An 18,913-nucleotide genomic window follows, 5' to 3' on the forward strand; every position below is an offset into this window, starting at 1 on the left:
TCACAAAAATAAATGAGGCTGGGGTGCCAGATGCTAAGGGGGAAACCCATCTTGAAAAGATAAATATGGTGCCGACCAGATTGGAGAACTCTATTGTTTTGGCCAACTTTGCCGATAAGGTCTCTCACTTAACCCCTGAACAGAGCGAGCCGCTGATAAAGCTAATTAACCGGCATGCAGATGTATGTCCGGATGTCTCGACGCGATGCAAGGGGATGGTACATGATATTGTCGTTACATCAGATCAGCCAATTAAGCAACACCCCTGTAGGATGAACTTGGAGAAGGGCAAGCTGGTGGAGAAAGAAATTGAACACATGCTAGCCACGGGTATTATTAGGCCATCCAAATTGGAATGGGCTTCTCCCTGTGTGGTTGTCCCGAAACCCGATGGGAGCATACGATTCTGTACAGATTACAGAAAGGTGAACGCAATCACAAAAACTGATGCTTACCCCATCCCAAGGGTAGACGATTGCATCGATAAAGTGGGGAGAGCTAAGTACATCACAAAGATCGATTTGCTGAAAGAGCACTGGTGCGTTCCTTTAACTGACCGGGCTAGAGAAATCTCAACATTTGTCACTCCATCCGGGTTATACGAGTATAATGTTTTACCTTTTGGCATGAAAAACGCCCCAGGGACCTTCCAAAGGATGATTAATTCAGTGATAAAAAGGTTAAAGAACGCAGAAGCGTATATTGACAATTTAGTGGTCTGGAGTGACATGTGGGAGGAGCACATTGTGGCAGTAGAGGAATTGTTTAAACGGCTGTCTGAAGCCAACCTGACAGTGAACCTCACGAAAAGTGAGTTCGGCCACACTAAGGTCACTTATCTGGGGTATGTGGTAGGACAGGGGCAGCTGGCACCGATACAGGCTAAGGTGCAGGCTATCTCTGAAGTTCCCATCCCGACGGACAAGAAAGACCTGAGAAGGTTCTTGGGGATGGTGGGGTACTATCGGAGGTTTTGCAAAACTTTGCGGAAATTACCCTCCCTCTTACTAAGCTCTTGCCAAAAAATGCGAAGTTTGTGTGGAACGACCTTTGTCAACAAGCCTTTGAGAGTCTGAAGGCGATTCTGTGTCACCACCCTGTATTGAATGCGCCTGACTTTTCAAAACCCTTCTCCCTAGCAACAGATGCTAGTGACGAAGCGACAGGGGCGGTGCTCTTGCAGACAGACAAAGAGGAAATTGAACACCCAGTGGGTTATTTTTCTAAGAAGTTTAATGTCCATCAGAGAAATTATTCCACTGTGGAGAAGGAATTACTGGCAATCATACTGGCATTACAACGTTTTCAGGTTTATATTTGTCCGGCACGGAAACCACTGATAATTTACACTGATCACAATCCATTAGTGTTTTTGGCCACTATGAAGGATAAAAACAAATGCTTATTAAGTTGAAGCCTGGTATTATAGGAATTTGATATTAAGATAAAACATATAAAAGGAACTGACAATGTGATTGCTGATTGTCTGTCAAGGTGTTAAAACTTAAAGTTTTCTGTATTAGCTGAAAAGCTGATGACTACCTGTATCTTATAATGTGCATTCATGCCCATAATTTTTACCCCGGTAAAAAATCCTTTTAAGGTGGGGGTGTCATGTGTGACGCCAAGCAGAGCGACCAGATGGATGATGCTAATGAGAGAGGTAACGGAAGACAATGGAGAAACATTCAAAATGCTAATAAGAGAGAAGAGAGAGATTAACGAGAAAGAAACAATTCAGATATTGACAGACCGTTTGCTTTGAACCGGAACTGTTTGAAGTTTGATGGACAGGTGATACCCCAGCAGGGGGATAAAAACAGCAGGTTTGCTAAGGCACGACATGCCACGAGACCCTGGAAAGAGCAGTGTGCTCCCACAAGTTGGTGGAGTTTGGAGGACCGGTTTGCGGGAATTGGTCAGAGGCTCACAGGGTGTAAAGGTACGATCGGTGGGAACCTGGGGTGTGTGTCCGCCCTTGCCTGGGTGCCAGGTTCACCGCGGAAGAACGATCGTATCCGGAATGGAGGGGTCACAGTTGGTGACCACAGCGGGATCAGAAGACATCGAAAGGTCTGCCCGAAACCAACTGCATCCCTCACTCTCTCCCCAACGGTACAACAACAGTGATTACTTCGAACTGCACTAAACTGAACCGAACTCTGCTTCACTTAAGACTGATCATTTTACCCATAGACTGTGATAGAGCTTGGTTGATTCCTATTACCCTATCTCTGTGTATATGTGTGTATTATCAGTGCTAACCTGTTACATTTATATCCTTGCGATTAGTGTACTGTATTACTTATTTCTTTTATAAAACTTTATTAGTTCCTGGTAATCACAGACTCCAACGAGCGTTCCATTTCTGCTGGTTTGGCAACCCAGTTATGGGGTACGTAACATCACCAACTGTGAAGTTTCAGTCACAAATTCACAAAATCATTGCCCACATCAAGGAAGAGGGATACCACTGGGGATTTCAAAGATGTGTGACCATGAACATTTTTCAAGGATGGAGAGAATTCTGACTGGCACCTATAAAGGGGGCGTGACTCAAGTAATGCTGTGTCAGGGCCGTCTTCAACCATTGCCACCTAGTGGCCAAAGATCTGCTGAATTCTATTCAGCTAGAGGCAGCGTAAACATGACGGTCACCTCATAGCAACTCCAAGAAAAATGGAGAAAAAAGCCCTTTCATACATAGCCTTTGACTTTATCACCCAGAGAGACTGTGGAACACCCTTAAATTCAATAGTTTATTTCAAGAGCCAACGCTTGGCATAGGCAGACACCGATGTCGAAATTCACCAGTGCCTTCGTACACCAGCATAGCCTCTGGTCAACTGAAGAAAACAGACAGGTCTGCCTCCTTTGAGACATGATATCCCTACAACAGGCATCTCAAAATACAGGAAAAATATCACCCATGCTGGCTCGCTTATTCTTCCAGAGACAATGTCAATGTCCTCTGCCAGGCCAAAATTCCTAGCAGTAAGACCCCTGTTATTCTCAGCTGGCTACAGTGGGCAGGACGCATTGGTTACATGCTTGATATCAGCCTCCTGAAGCGTACACTAATTCAGGCTCTATCATGGGAGGAGATTAACAGATGAACAGAGGAAAAGATTGAAAGATGTATTCAGAAGTTTTTGAAGTGCAACAACCCCATTGATTCCTGGAAATCTCCGGGCAACAATCATTCAAAGTCGAGAGAGAACATGTGGGGTGGTACTGAGTGCCTCAAGGCTATGCATCTGGAGGATATAGAGTCCTGCATAAGTGGCAGAAGGAGCTCACCACCTCACAAATTACCCAGCTGCCTACCCCATCAACCAAGTCATGCTCCACCAGAGCAAGAGTTTGTTGCTCCAGTTAGGCACTTTGGAACCCACAGAATATAAACGGAAGCAAGGCATCCTCAATACCAAATGACTGCCTAAAATGACCAAAGCACTGTTGGCCACTAAACAAGGCATCCTCAATCCCAAAGGACTGCCTAAAATGACCAAAGCACTGCTGGCCACTAAACAAGGCATCTTCAATCCCAAAGGACGGCCTAAAATGACCAAAGCACTGTTGGCCACTAAATAAGTTAGGTGAAGGGACAGCTTATTTTGCAAATGAGATTTTTATGAAAGCTTAATTTCAGCAGTAAGTCACAATTCTGCTAGTTATTATGTTTAATCAATCTTGAACAGGATCCTGTTCCAAATGAAGGCTCACTGAAAAATAAAATGTACATTTACCCTGTTGGCAAGATTATCTTCTAAAGTTGCAATTTTCTCAGTTTTGTCATCCACAGCCTCCTGCAGGCAATCTTTTTCTTGATCCAGGGCAGATATCGTACTTTTTAATGCACTGATTTCTTCTCGTTGAGCAGTAGTTTGCCTATTGAATTCACCTATACAATAAAATGCAGAAATTATCAAAGACCTTTGGGTGAATGTTGAATGAAAACAGAAAAATCCTGTGAATACCCAGCAGGGTCCAGCAACATCTATGAAGAGAGGAATGTAATGCCATACATCCTGGTTGAAACATTTAGAAACCATAGAAAAACTACAGCACAGAAACAGGCCTTTTGGCCCTTCTTGGCTGTGCCGAACCATTTTCTGCCTAGTCCCACTGAGCTGCACACGGACCATATCCCTCCGTACACCTCCCATCCATGTATCTGTCCAATTTATTCTTAAATGTTAAAAAAAACAACCCACATTTACCACCTCATCTGGCAGCTCATTCCACACTCCCACCACTCTCCGTGTGAAGAAGCCTCCCCTAATGTTCCCTTTAAACTTTTCCCCGTTCACCCTTAACCCATGTTCTCTGGTTTTTTTCTCCCCTTGCCTCAGTGGAAAAAGCCTGCTTGCATTCACTCTATCTATACCCATCATAATTTTATATACCTCTATCAAATCTCCCCTCATTCTCCTATGCTCCAGGGAATAAAATCCTAACCTATTCAACCTTTCTCTGTAACTGAGTTTCTCAAGGCCCGGCAACATCCTTGTAAACCTTCTCTGCACTCTTTCAACCTTATTACTATCCTTCCTGTAATTTGGTGACCAAAACTGAACACAATACTCTAGATTCGGCCTCACCAATGCCTTATACAACCTCATCATAACATTCCAGCTCTTATACTCAATACTTTGATTAATAAAGGCCAATGTACCAAAAGCTCTCTTTACGACCCTATCTACCTGTGACGACACTTCTAGGGAATTTTGTATCTGTATTCCCAGATCCCTCTGTTCCACTGCACTCCTCAGTGCCTTATCATTAACCCTGTATGTTCTACCTCGGTTTGTCCTTCCAAAGTGCAATACCTCACACTTGTCTGTATTAAACACCATCTGCCATTTTTCAGCCCATTTTTCCAGCTGGTCCAAATCCCTCTGCAAGCTTTGAAAACCTTCCTCACTGTCCACTACACCTACAACCTTTGTATCATCAGCAAACTTGCTGATCCAATTTACCACATTATCATCCAGATCATTGATACAGATGACAAATAACAATGGACCCAGCACTGATCCCTGTGGCACACCACTAGTCACAGGCCTCCACTCAGAGAGGCAATTCTCTACCACCACTCTCTGGCTTCTTCCATCGAGCCAATGTCTAATCCAATTTACCACCTCTCCATGTATACCTAGCGACTGAATTTTCCTAACTAACCTCCCATGCTGGACCTTGTCAAAGGCCTTACTGAAGTCCATGTAAACAACATCCACTGCCTTCCCTTCATCCACTTTCCTGGTAACCTCCTCAAAAAACTCCAATAGATTGGTCAAACGTGACCTACCACGCACAAAGCCATGTTGACTCTCCCTAATAAGTCCCTGTCTATCCAAATGCTTGTAGGTTCTGTCTCTTAGTACTCCCTCCAATAACTTACCCACTACCGACGTCAAACTTACCGGTCTATAATTTCCCGGATTATTTTTCGATCCTTTTTTAAACAACAGAACAACATGACCTCCGGCACCTCACCCGTAGACACCGACATTTTAAATATATCTGACAGGGCCCCTGCAATTTCAACACTAGTCTCCTTCAAGGTCCGAGGGAATACCCTGTCAGGTCCTGGGGATTTATCCACTTTAATTTTCCTCAAGATAGCAAGCATCTCCTCCTTTTCAACCTGTACAGTTTCCATGATCTCACTACTTGTTTCCCTTAATTCCATAGACTTCATGCCAGCTTCCTTAGTAAATACAGACGCAAAAAAACCTGTTTAAGATCTCCCCCATATTTTTTGGTTCTGCACATAGCCGACCACTCTGATCTTCAAGAGGGCCAATTTTATCCCTTACAATCCTTTTACTCTTAATATACCTGTAAAAGCTCTTTGGATTATCCTTCACTTTGACTGCCAAGGCAACCTCATGTCTTCTTTTAGCCCTCCTGATTATTTTCTTAAGTATTTTCTTGCACTTTTTAATACTCAAGCACCTCATTTACTCCATTTCCTATACATGTGATACAACTCTCACTTCTTCTTTATCAGAGTTGCAATATCCCTTGAGAACTAAGGTTCCTTATTCCTATTCACTTTGCCTTTAATCCTGACAGGAACCTACAAGCTCTGCACTCTCAAAATTTCTCCTTTGAAGGCTTCCCACTTACCGATCACATCCTTGCCAGAGAACAACCTGTCCCAATCCACACTTTTTAGATCCTTTCTCATTTCTTCAAATTTGGCCTTCTTCCAGTTTAGAACCTGAACCCTAGGACCAGATCTATCTTTATCCATGATCAAGTTGAAACTAATGGTGTTATGATCACTGGAACCAAAGTGCTCCCCTACACACACTTCCGTCACCTGTCCTAACTTGTTTCCTAATAGGAGATCTAATATTGCATCCCCTCTAGTTGGTACCTCTATATATTGATTTAGAAAAACTTTCCTGAACACATTTTACAAACTCTAACCCATCTAGACCCCTAACAGTATGGGAGTCCCAATCAATATGTGGAAAATTAAAATCCCCTACCACCACAACTTTATGTTTCCTGCAGTTGCCTGCTATCTCTCTGCAGATTTGCTCCTCCAATTCTCGCTGACTATTGGGTGGTCTATAATACAACCCCACTAATGTGGCCATACCTTTCCTGTTTCTCAGCTCCACCCATAAGGACTCAGTAGACAAGCCCTCTAATCTGTCCTGCCTGAGCACTGCTGTAACATTTTCCCTGACAAGCAATGCTAATCCCCACCTTTCATTCCTCTGCCTCTATCACATCTGAAACATCGGAACCCTGGAATATTAAGCTGCCAGTCCTGCCCCTCCTGTAGCCAAGTTTCACTAATTGCTATAACGTCATAATTCCACGTGTCAATCCACGCCCTCAACTCGTCTGCCTTCCCCGCAATACTCCTAGCATTGAAATATATACACCTCAGAAGATTTTTACCACCACTCATAATCTTTCTATTTGCGGCTTTGCTTGAACTTTTAACATCATTTATTTTCAACCCAGCCACACTGTCAGCTCTGGCACTCTGGTTTCCATCCCCCTGCAAATCTAGTTTAAAGCCTCCTCAATAGCACTAACAAACCTCCCTGAAAGGATATTGGTCCCTTTGTTGTTCAAGTGTAACCCGTCTCTCTTGTACAGGTCCCACCTGCCCCAGAAGAGGTCCCAATAATCCTGAAATCTGAAACCCTGCCCCCTACACCAGTTCCTCAGCCACTTGTTCATCCTCCAGAGCATCCTATTCTTACCCTCACTGGAACGTAGCACGGGTAGCAACACTGAGATTACCACCCTGGAGGTCCTGCTTTTCAACTTCCTACCAAGTTCTCTATACTCACTCTCCAGGACCTCCTCACTCTTCCTTGCTATGTCATTGGTACCGATGTGCACCATAACATCTGGCTGATCACCCTCCCATTTCAGAATGTCATGCAAGCGATCAGAGACATCCTTGACCCTGGCACCCAGAAGGCAACAAACCATCCTGGATTCTCTGTTACAACCACAGAACCTCCTACCTGTACCTCTCTAACTATCGAGTCCCCTATTTGTCAAAGCTGTTAAATTGTTTGAGAGTATCCCTGGCGTGTTTTTTTTTTAAAAACAAATCTCAGAAATATTCAGATGATTAAAAATGTAAAATTTATAAGAAAATAAAATTAGAAGCATGCAAATAGCATTAAACACGTGTGCGTGTCCTCATAATCTAATCTAATCTAACGACCTGGGAACGGTTTCCCTGCTAATGTAATAGCTTCTCTGTAGCGCAGTGTTTGGGTTATGACTGGAGATAACGGGGGCTTTGGAATGGCGCTGGGCAATGAGGAGAGATGATTTGCTTTCTTGTGGGCCTGAGAGAAGTTTTCACAGTCTTTTCTTTGGCAGAACATGGGAGAGAGAAGATGCCAAAATGGGGAAGTAGTAGACTGCAGGACAGAGTGGACTTGGAATGGGGTCAGGAGTCGACAGCCAGGGTGAAAATCGTTGGAGAACGAACAGACAGAAAAACCGTGAGCTCCAACGTTGCGCATTAGACTATTTTATGAGAATGGCCCTTTTTCTTTTCTGTTTTCTTTACTAACCTTATTGTCAAATTAATAATTATAAAACTCAATCGTTTAATTGCATATTGTGTATTGTTTGTTATTTGTGGTATCAGTGTTGCATAAAATTTTCCTGGATGAAAAACAAGCTAATAGCCTGGATTTCCTTGAGAAAGCCAAACTGTTCTGTCTTTATTCTGTAAGGACAACTGGGACTACTAAGAAAACATGCTCAAAAGTGGCAGAGCGTACCACCATAACATTTAGAAACCTAACTTGGACAGGAGGCTTGATAATTTAATTAATGATTCATAACATATTATTTTTATCACTTTTACCTAGCCTTTCCTCATGTCTGGTAACCCGATCTTGAAATGCCTGGAGCTCCTTGGTTTTCATTGACAATCGATGCTGCACATCTGCAAGAGATTTCTCCAGGTGTTCATTCTGTAACCTAAGCATTAATACAAAGTAACATTCTTTAGCGAGGATTATTAGTGATTACTCATACATTTTGTCTCTGAACTTGGGAAACATCCTATACAATGGTAACATCTTCTGACTAAATGATTAACATTTCTTGTTCTTTCTTTTCATCATGTTTCTTAATGCACGAGAAAATGAATCCTTTTGCAGCATTACGAGTAGACAATACAGGAAAGCGACTAAATAAAATGCCTCATGCAATCTTTAACCCCAAAAGATTAGATGAAAGCTTGTAGTTTATTTTACAAAAAAATATTTATCATAGTGGAAAGCCAAACATTCTTCTGAAAAGAATCAGATGGACAAAATATTTTAAAAAGTACAAAAAGTGACCGTCTGCCCCTCAGTATATCTTTTTTAAGAGTGGCCCTCTGCATTCAAAAGTTACATAACGTTGTTCACAGGCTGGCATGAATTGCTTCGTTGCTATTGCCTGCTGTCTGCCCTATTTTCAAAGCTCACCGAGAACCTTTGCGATCTCCTTTCATACTATCTCCCTACTGGATCTTTACAAGCCAAAACAAAAACTTTAATCTACTGTTGATTTCAAATTTTGAGTTGCCCAGCCCTGTGAAAGGTGCAAAATATTTTTGATTCATTAAGATCAATATAATATTTTGCATATAGATAGTATCTTTAACAAAGTGAAACACTATGGCATTTCATAAGTGTTTGATACAAAGACAAGAAAAAAAGTAATAGAGAAAATGATTAAAGTGAAAACCTTAAAGGAAAAAGGAGAAGGTAATTTCCTCACCTCCAGACGTTTGGGTGATTCAAGTCTAGGACATGTAAAAAGCCAGAATTACTTAACATTTAAGAAGGATTTTGGGAACGGAAGGGATTACAGAGAAAGGCAGGATTAAGGACATAATCAAGCAAACTGTGATCGTTAACTAAGATTTGTTTCAGTTCATGATATAAACAACAATATTCAAGAAGCATGGAAGAAAGGAACCACCTAGGAACATATTGAAATAGTAAAGTCTTGAAATAACAAAAAATTATAAATGAGGATTTCATTAAATGAGCCAGGGCAAGGCAGCAGGTATTTCTCAAACCTTGGTTTTCTTCCCATCCTTCCTCTCTTTGTCCCATCAACAGCCATCTAGACCCCACTCTCTAATCTGTACAGCCACTCCCTTTAGATCTATCCTCAGTCTAACGCTGTGAACATGTTTTACAGCATTAATTTTTCTGACTTTATGGCTAAGTATTTTGAGCTGTTTCACTAAGTTGAAGAAACAGCACAAACAGAATTTAAATTGACTTTATGACTTACATCCTTCACATACACAAGGAGCAAAAATCGTTACATTACGTCTCCGTCTAAATGTGCAATTTATAATAATTTGTAATAAATCGTATGTACAACAGGACAGTCAATTTCAACTCGTTAATTGAAGCATATTTCATATTTATTTATATAACAGTCGGAATCTTCCATTCAATTCAGATTATTTTAGTAACCTAGTATCATGCTATTACTACGTTATTTTAGTAACCTAATAAATTATGCATTACAAAATGGCACTAACTCTGAATTTATGCACAGGTACAGATTAATGTGGACATCCGAAAGTTGCTGCTGACAATTTGTTGTACGTTCACAGGCTGTCGTTTGCAAGCTTCTCCAGGGCAAATAAATGCAAAGAACTGACTTACATTTAAGCTACATGCAAAAGAAAATCTTGCTATATTTAAGAACACTGAATCTTACACTACGTTAGCACAATATTCAAGCATTTACAGTATACTCAAATCAAGCCAAAAAACCAGCATAACACAGTATGAGGCCCTAAAACACACTGATGCATATTTAACTACTTCTTTGAAAAATGTTTAATGACATATTGGCTTTTCTAACTTAATGTGTACTGTATATTCCAATACTCATTTAACAATGGATAAAATATTTCTTGCTTCCTAATAAACTGAGAATTTCTGAAACTGACTGGATGCTCAGTCAACGTGCTGAGCCAGAGATCCTCCCAAAATAATGACCTGGCACAAGCAGGCATCAAAGAGGTTCTTCACAAAAATGTCTAGATCCATGTGTGGCATTTTCTTCAAGGTAGCACACTCTTCCCAATTCTTGGGCAAGGCTGCATACTTAGCTACCATTTTTTGTCCATTGATTCCCAAGTCCTTAGTCATCATGGCAGCAAGAATTTAATGACTTATTGAGAATAAATAGAAACATAGAAAACCTACAACACAAAACAGGCCCTTCGGCCCACAAAGCTGTGTCGAACATGTCCTTACCTTAGAAATTACCTAGAGTTACCCATAGCCCTCTATTTTTCTGAGCTCCATGTACTTTGTCCAGGAGACCCCATTATATCCACTTCCACCACCATCGTTGGCAGGCCATTCCACGCACTTACCACTCCCTGCATAAAAAACATATCCCATCCCGGACATTTCCTCTGTACCTACTTCCAAGCCCCCTAAAACTGTGCCCTCTCGTGCTAGCCATTTTAGCCCTGGGAAAAAGTCTCGGACTATCCACACGATCAATGCCTCTCATTATCTGTCAGGTCACCCCTCATCCTCCATCGCACCAAGGAAAAAAGGCCGAGTTCACTCAACCTATTCCCATCAGGCATGCTCTCCAATCCAGGCAACATCCTTGTAAATCTCCTCTGCACCCTTTCTATCGTTTCCACATCCTTCCTGTAGTGAGACGACCAGAAGTACTCAAGTGGGGTCTGACCAGGGTCCTATATAGCTGCAACATTACCCCTCAGCTCCTAAACTCAATCCCTTGATTGATGAAGGCCAATGCACCGTATGCTTTCTTAACCACAGTCAACCTGCGCATCAGCCTTGAGTGTCCTATGGACTCGGACTCCAATATTCCTCTGATCCTCCACACTGCCAAGAGTCTTACCATTAATACTATATTCTGCCATCATATCTGACCTACCAAAATGAACTACCTCACACTTATCTGGGTTGAACTCCATCTGCCACTTCTTAGCCCACTTCTAACATCCTATCAATGTCCCGCTGTAACCTCTGGCAGCCCTCCACACTATCCAAAACACCCCCAACTTTTGTGTCATCAACAAATTTACTAACCAATCCCTCCATTTCCTCATCCAGCTCATTTATAAAAATCACGAAGAGTAGGGGTCCCAGAACAGATCCCTGAGGCACATCACTGGTCACCGACCTCCATGCAGAATATGACTTGTCTATAACCACTTTTTGCCTTCTGTGGGCAAGCTAGTTCTGGATCCACAAAGCAATGTCCCCTTGGATCCCATGCCTCCTTACTTTCTCAATAAGACTTGCATGGGGTATCTTATCAAATGCCTTGCTGAAATCCATATACACTACATCTACTGCTCTTCCTCCATCAATGTATTTAGTCACATCCTCAAAAAATTCAATCAGGCTCGTAAGGAACTACCTGCCTTTCACAAAGACAAGCTGACTATTCCTAATCAGATTATGCCTCTCCAAATGTTCAGAAATCCTGCCTCTCAGGATCTTCTCCATCAACTGACCAACCACTGAAGACACACTGGTCTATAATTTTCTGGGCTATCTCTATTCCCTTTCTTGAATACTGGAACAACATCTGCAGCCCTCCAATCCTCCAGAACCTGTGCCGTCCCCATTGATGATGCAAGGATCATCGCCAGAGGCTCAGCCATCTCCTCTCTCACCTCCCACAGTAGCCTGGGGTACATCTTGTCCAGTCCCAGCGACTTATCCAACTTGATGCTTTCCAAAAGCACCAGCACATCCTCTTTCGTAATATCTACACGCTCAAGCTTTTCAGTCTGCTGTAAGCCATCCCTACAATAGCCAAGATCCTTTTCTGTAGTGAATACTGAAGCATAGTACTAATTAGGTACCTCTGCTATTTCCTTCGGTTCCGTACACACTTTTCCATTGTCACACTTGATTGGTCCTATTCATTCATGTCCTATCCTCTTGCTCTTCACATACTTATGACCAAATTCTATCACAACACCTCCAATAAAATCTGTTAAAATACTGAACGACATTATACATTTTTGTCATTGCAATCATCCTGGCATTTTCTACTCATTTGCTTTTCATCACATTTACAGGACCACCAATTACATAAAATTTCAGTAACCCCCCCATCATCAGTTCTGCACAAATAGTATGCACACCTAAAGTGCGAAACACACATAAGATTTTTTCATACTGTTTAGCACTCGTCAATCATTGAGTCCAGCCAGCAGAGTGACAAATTTGTTCCACTTTATTTTATGAAATTTTGGATTTTCATTTTCCTTCATAGATATTAGATTCAACTTTATTGTCATTGTGCCGAGTACAGATACAAAGCCAATGAAATGCAGTTAGCATCTGACCAGAAATGCAAGAAGTAGTGTTATTTACAAAATAACTGCGAATAAAAAATAAGTGCTACAGCACACAAATATAAAAGTACTGAGACAGTGCAATATGGGTGCAATACTGCTTAGCGCTGTGATGTGAGGTTCAGCAGTGTCACAGCCTCAGGGAAGAAGCTCTTCCTGTGCCTGCTGGTGCAGGAGCATAGGCTCCTGTACCGTCTACCGGATGGGAGGAGAGTAAAAAGTCCACGGTTAGGGTGAGATGCATCCCTGATAATGCTTTTTGCCTTGCCCAGACAGCGTTTATGGTAGATGTTCTCAATGGTGGGCAATTGGGTGCCGATAATCTACTGGGCAGTTTTCACCACACGCTGGAGTGCTTTGCAGTCCGATACGGGACAATTGCCGTACCACACTAAGATGCAGTTGGTGAGTGTGCTCTCAATGATACAGCAGTAAAAGTCCGTCAGTATCCTGGGACAGAGGTGAGCTTTCTTGATGCTCCACAGGAAATAAAGGTGCTGTAGCGCCTTTTTGATCAGGATGGAGGAGTTCAGGGACCAGGTGAGATCCTCGGAAATGTGGACACCAAGGAATTTGAAGCTTGATACACGCTCCACTACAGCTCCGTTGATGTAGATGGGGATATCTATAACTTGCCAGTATTGTGGTTAATATAAGTTGTTGAAACATTATAGCAAATATCTGATGAAGCACACAAATGTGGACTAGGACTCTTACCATCTATGTCCCAGGTTTATAGAGATAGCTTTATTTTCAAATCTGATGTCATTAATTGCATTGAGAATTTCACTGTGCTTGGATCTAGAAAATGAATGTTCCCTCATCTCACCTGGTTTACTGACATGATACACAAATAGTGGACCATTAAGTCATGAACTTCACATTTCAGTTTTTCAAAATCGATTCTGACATCTTGCCAAGAATTAAGCAATTTTGCACTGTTTAAGTACTGAAAGGTTGAAGTAACTTTAAACTTTTTTTTTGATTCTGATATTAGAGCGCAAAACTGCTATGGAATTGCACCAAACTACATTTACTAAATAGTAGTGTGTACGAGAAGATGCCATTGACAATATCGTATTAACTAAAATTCATCATCATAAGCAAAATCCAAATCGGAAGTGTTACTTCTTCTGCAAGATAGGTGGTAATTTTTAAAAACAAGTAATACAAGTTCTAGTAAAATATAGACCTACTTGACTTTGTTTTAATTTTAAATATTATTGTGGATCAAAAGTAGTACTTTTGCCTAAATCAGATGCTAGCAAGTTAGAAGCTCCACACCAGCAAATGAGACACTTCAATGCACTGCAATGTCTTTCAGAACTCTCTAGGTGAATAAAGGAGATTCTACAGCCATATTCAAAGATGAACAGGAGGTATCTTCCTCTTGCTTGTAAACGTTTGACATTTTAACAATACAATTGAAGCAGATTAAATGATAATCCTACTATCTGTGCCCACATGATAATATAGGCTGCAGTCAGCACATTTTCCTCACAGGAAAATCTTTTCTGACAAATCTTGTAGAATTATTTGAAGAAATAACAAGGATAGATAAAGGAGAATTGGGTGATGTTATGTACTTGGATTATCAGAAGGCCTTCGACAAGGTGCCATACATGAGGCTGCCTAACAAGCTACAAACCCATGGCATTGCAGGACAGCTTCTAGCACGGATAAAGCAGTGGGTGATTGGCAGGAGGCAAAGAGTGGGAATAAAGGGAGCCTTTTCTGGTTCGCTGCCAGTGACTAGTGGATTTCCACAGGGGTCTGTGTTGGGACAGATTCTTTTTTTACGTTATATGGCAATGATTTGGATGATGGAATTGTTGGTTTTGCTGCAAAGATTGCAGACGATACAAAGATAGGAGGAGGGGGCAGGTAGTTTTGAGGAAATAGGTTGGCCACAGAAAGACACAGATTAGGAGAATGGGCAAAGAAGTAACAGATGGAATACAGTGCCAGGAAGTGTATGGTCATGCACTTTGGTAGAAGAAATGAAAGAATTAACTACAGTCGACCTTCACTAGATCCGACTACCTGTAATCCGGTTCCCTCAATAATCCAGCACTGATTATGCTTAATATGATCCTTCTGTAATTCGGCATTTTCACTAATCTGGCACTCCTCAGGTGCCAATGGTGCCGGATTAGTGAAGGTCGACCTGTATTTTTTTTAAAATGGAGAGAAAATACAAAAATCTGAGGTGCAAAGGGTTTTGGGGGCCCTTGCGCAGGATTCCCTAAAGATTAATTTGCAGGTTGAGTGTGTGGTAAGGAAGGCAAATATGATGTTAGCATTTGTTTCAAGATGACAAGGATGTAACTTTGAGACTTTATAAAGCACTGATGAGGCCTCACTTGGGGTATTGTGAACAGTTTTGGGCCCCTTATCTTAGAAAGCACGTGCAGAAACTGGAGAGGGCTCAAAGGAGGTTCATGAAAATGATTACAGTATTAAAAGGCTTGTCATACGAAGTGTGTTTGATGGCTCTGGGCCTGTATTCACTGGAATTTAGAAAAATGAAGGGTGACCTCATTGAAACCTATCGAATGATAGAGCAGATATGGAGAGGATATTTTCTATGGTGGGAGTGTTTAAGATCAGAGGACGAAGCCTCAAAATAGAGGGGCACCGTTTTAAAATGGAGATGAGGAAGAATTTCTTAGCCAGAGAGTGGTGAATCTATGGAACTTGTTGCTATAGGCAGCTGTGGAAGCCAAGTCCTTATGTATATTTAAAACAGAGGCTGATAGATTTTTGATTTGTCAGGGCATGAAGGGATACGTGGGGGGGGGGGACACGTATGAGTAGGCAGGAGATGGGGCTGAGAACAAAAGTTAATCAGCCATGACGAAATGGGACAGCAGACTTGATGGGCCAAATGGCGTAATTCTGCTCCGCTATCTTATGAACTACTTCACTTGTTTACATTACATAATTGCACTTAAAAATTTTTTGGCTGTGAAGTGTTTGGGGATAGCCTGCAGAAGTTAAAGATATTATATCAATGTGCTCTGTTAAAATTATAAATCAATAGTTAACTTGTTAAACTGTTCCAGGATTGCTGCTTTTAACACAAGTACTGTATATATATATATATATACCTTTAATGATCATCTTGTGAAGATGGTCCTGTTTTAATCCAGTACACTGTTGCATGTGGATGAGGTCCCTTGTGGGTCATTGCCAAAATTATAATGATTAATTCTTTACATTCCAGCATTTTCTATTCATCAGTCTCAGCATGAAATTTTGTGTTCAATTTACATTCTTTTGTTAAGTAATACTGACTTGTTACAGATAGTTTTTAGTGTTCTATTCAAGTAAACACCTTCCTGGTATACTCCCACATCAAATTTTCTACTCGTTCCTATATAAATTGTGGTGGTAATCTCTCGGGGTCCGAGGAAGACTAAACATTGTGCAGTCGTCTGTGGATACGCACGTGGCTTTGGAGGCCAAAGGCTGAAGCACATATGCGGTTGCAGGTTGGGCATGGAATGGTGGTTGTTAGAACAGGTGCATACACAGCTTTGTGGTGTTGGTTTCGTGCTGCTGCAAGGCGCTGATTTTGGTCATCCTCAAAGTCAGATGCAGCTTTTCTGGTCCAGGTGCGCCACACAGCCCTGTCGGCTGCGGTCTCCTCAAGTTGTCGAGGCTGGAGGTCTGCCCATTTGATGTACGATTTCAGATTGTCTTTGAATCTTTTTTTGGGGCGGCCCTGATTGCAACTGCCATGCTCAATCACCGCAGAGCAGCTGCCTGGGGATTCTTGTTTCACCCATGCGGATTACATGGCCAGTCCAGCGTAGCTGGGCCTGGAGGATCCTTGCCTCAATGCTTGTGCTGTTGGCTCTGTCAAGGACTTCCTGGTTGGTGATTCGGTCGACAATCGTCTGCAGGTGGTTCTCCTGGTGGGCCATGAGGGCACAGTCATCAGCAAACAGGGCATCTTCCGTGATGAGCCTCCTCAACGTTTTGGTCTTTGCAGCAAGGCGTCTCAGGTTAAACACCGATCTGTATAGGCGATATCTTATGTAAATACCCAGGTCTAGGTCCTTAACAGCTTGCTTTAGCTGAAAAAGAGGTTGAAGAGCACTGGTGCTAGAATGCACCCTTGCTTCACGCCATCTGAGATGTTGAAAGTCTCAGATGGGGAACCATCTGAGAACACTTCTCCGGTCATACCATCGTGATGCAGGCGACTGAGTGTAGTGAATTTCTGCAGGCAGCCAAGCTTTCTAAGGATGATCCATAGCGCGTTTCTGCGGACCGTGTCAAACGCCTTCGTCAGATCAATGACAAAGGCATTTGTAAATAAATTGTACATTGGAGTTAACGTGAGCTTCTAAAAACGTTATTCCCACCACCTTCACTTTAAGATTTTTTTTCCAGCAACAATGTGTGGCTCACATCTCATGCTGCTGAGCTGGCCGTTCACAAAGGCACAGAAATTAAAATAGGTGCTGTATGAGCAGAAAGTTGACAATGCGAAGGTCAGGATTAGTGTGAACAACTCTGAAGTAATTGATTAAGTACAGAAACAAGTCATACATCAAACAGACAGTACCATCTATTTTAATAAGAATGCCCTTGAGAGTTTAAGGGCAACAGGATAGAACTGTTTTACAGTAAACCTGAATCAAACAGTCCCAACAGGCAAATAGACTCATTCTTCCAAATTTATTTGTTGGAATGCATAATACCACAAAGAAGTTTCGAAGTGAATATTTGTCTCATTTTTATATTTAGCTTTCTTAGATCTGCTGGAATTTCTTTGCAATTCTTTGCAAGAAGGGCAAGATGAAGGAACACATACCAATCCTCATAAAGGATTCAGAAGTAGAGAGAGTGAGCAGTTTCAAGTTCCTAGGTGTCAAGAACTCTGAGGACCTAACCTAGTCCCAACATATCGATGTAGTTATAAAGAAGGCAGTACCTTATTAGATTTAGTATGTCAACAAATACTCAAGGCCTTCTATAGATGTACCATGGAGAGCATTCTGACAGGCTGCATCACTGTCTGGTATGTAGGGGGGTGGGGGGGGGGCTACTGCACAGGACTGAAAGAAGCTGAAGAGGGGTTGTAAATCTAGGCAGCTGAATCTTAGGTACTAGTCTACAAAGTACCCAAGACATCTTCAGGGAGTGGTGTCTCAGAAAGGCAGCGCCCAGACCATGCCCTTTTCTGTTACTATCAGGTAGGAGGTACAGAAGCCTGAAGGCACACACTCAGCGATTCAGGAACAGCTTCATCTCCTCTGCCATCCAATTCTTAAATGGACACTGAACCCTTGGACACTACCTCACTTTTTTAAAATATACAGTATTGCTGTTTTTTGCACGATTTTTATTCAATATATGTATACTGTAATTGATTGATTTATTTATTATTATTTTTATTTTATCTATTTTTACCCTTCTATATTATCTATTGCATTGAACTGCTGCTAAGTTAACAAATTTCACTTCACATGCTGGTGAAAATAAACCTGATTCTGATTCAGTTGGTATGAGATTTGGTAAATCACTACAGACGCTGGCATATTTCTACAGATGAACCATGGAGAGCATTGGGATTAGTTGCATCACCGTCTGGTATGAGGGACCAACGCATTAGATCAATAAAAGCTGCACAAGGTTCCCATCACTGAGGACATCTTCAAAAGACAATGCCTTATGAAGACAGCAGCCATCATGAAGGACTCTCATCCAGGACATGCCCTGTTCTCATTATTACCATCAATAAGGAGGTACAGGAGTCTGAAGGTGCACACACAATGTTTTAGGAACAGCTTCTTCCTCTCCATCATCAGATTTCCAAAGAGTTCAGAAGACTATGAACTAGTACCTCATTATCTTGCTTTCTTTTTGCACTAGTTTTTTCCATGTTGTTCTTGAAATTTATAGTAATTTTCATGTGTTTATAATTATGTCAGTGATTATAAACATGATTCTGATTCAATTGTAGAGCAGAAACTAGATCAAGAAACTAGGACCGGCAATTTCAAACCAAAATATGAA

The 18,913-nt window shown here is 41.6% G+C and overlaps 1 protein-coding gene across 5 annotated transcripts in view; it reads right to left on the minus strand.

Annotated features, from left to right (window-relative positions):
• cep135 (centrosomal protein 135) overlaps positions 1–18,913 on the minus strand; it is a 134,199-nt gene that overhangs the window by 41,770 nt on the left and 73,516 nt on the right. For all 5 annotated transcript variants that reach the window (XM_063043105.1, XM_063043103.1, XM_063043104.1 and 2 more), the window contains 2 exons: positions 8,369–8,484; positions 3,750–3,904 (listed from right to left, as the gene is read on the minus strand). In XM_063043105.1, coding sequence (XP_062899175.1) covers positions 3,750–3,904; positions 8,369–8,484 — 271 coding nt within the window. The remainder of the gene's footprint in view (positions 1–3,749; positions 3,905–8,368; positions 8,485–18,913) is intronic.

The sequence above is a fragment of the Mobula hypostoma genome, chromosome 3 (genome assembly GCF_963921235.1).
Source record: "Mobula hypostoma chromosome 3, sMobHyp1.1, whole genome shotgun sequence".
Lineage (NCBI taxonomy): Eukaryota > Metazoa > Chordata > Chondrichthyes > Myliobatiformes > Myliobatidae > Mobula > Mobula hypostoma.